Source organism: Penaeus monodon, chromosome 29, assembly GCF_015228065.2.
Source record: "Penaeus monodon isolate SGIC_2016 chromosome 29, NSTDA_Pmon_1, whole genome shotgun sequence".
NCBI lineage: Eukaryota > Metazoa > Arthropoda > Malacostraca > Decapoda > Penaeidae > Penaeus > Penaeus monodon.
In genome coordinates, this window is record NC_051414.1 from 1,937,369 (window position 1) to 1,937,759 (window position 391).

At 60.1% G+C, this 391-nt stretch overlaps 1 protein-coding gene across 1 annotated transcript in view; it reads right to left on the reverse strand.

The window, feature by feature from the left end:
- LOC119591894 overlaps window positions 1-391 on the reverse strand; it is a gene marked incomplete in the record, with an annotated part of 29,081 nt that overhangs the window by 6,079 nt on the left and 22,611 nt on the right. The window contains 1 exon segment of the mRNA XM_037940643.1: window positions 163-344. Coding sequence (XP_037796571.1) covers window positions 163-344 — 182 coding nt within the window.

Here is a 391-nt window from a genome sequence, read left to right on the forward strand (position 1 = left end):
GAAAAACCAGACACCAAAGCTCAACAATAACTAACATTAAAACACACACCTTACACGAAGGGGAAAAAATCCCGCTACACAACAAAAGGAAAAGCCAAGAGAAAGGAGCAACGGCGAAGAGCGAGCGCGAGAGAGGAAGCGCGCGCGGGCGGCGACACCCACCTCCTTGTTGGCGATGGAGCACTTGAGGACGCCCTCCTCGGGGTCGTGGATGAAGGAGCAGCGGGCGCCGTAGCGGCAGGAGCCCGTGTGGTGGTACGACTGGCAGTTCCTCGTCTTGTACTTGCCGTGGCGGGCGGCGCCTCGCAGCTGCACCAGCCCGTGGGCGTAGTTACACCTGCTGGTACGGGGAGTCGCGTTTCAATGGAGCGCACGCGGCCGACTGGGCTTA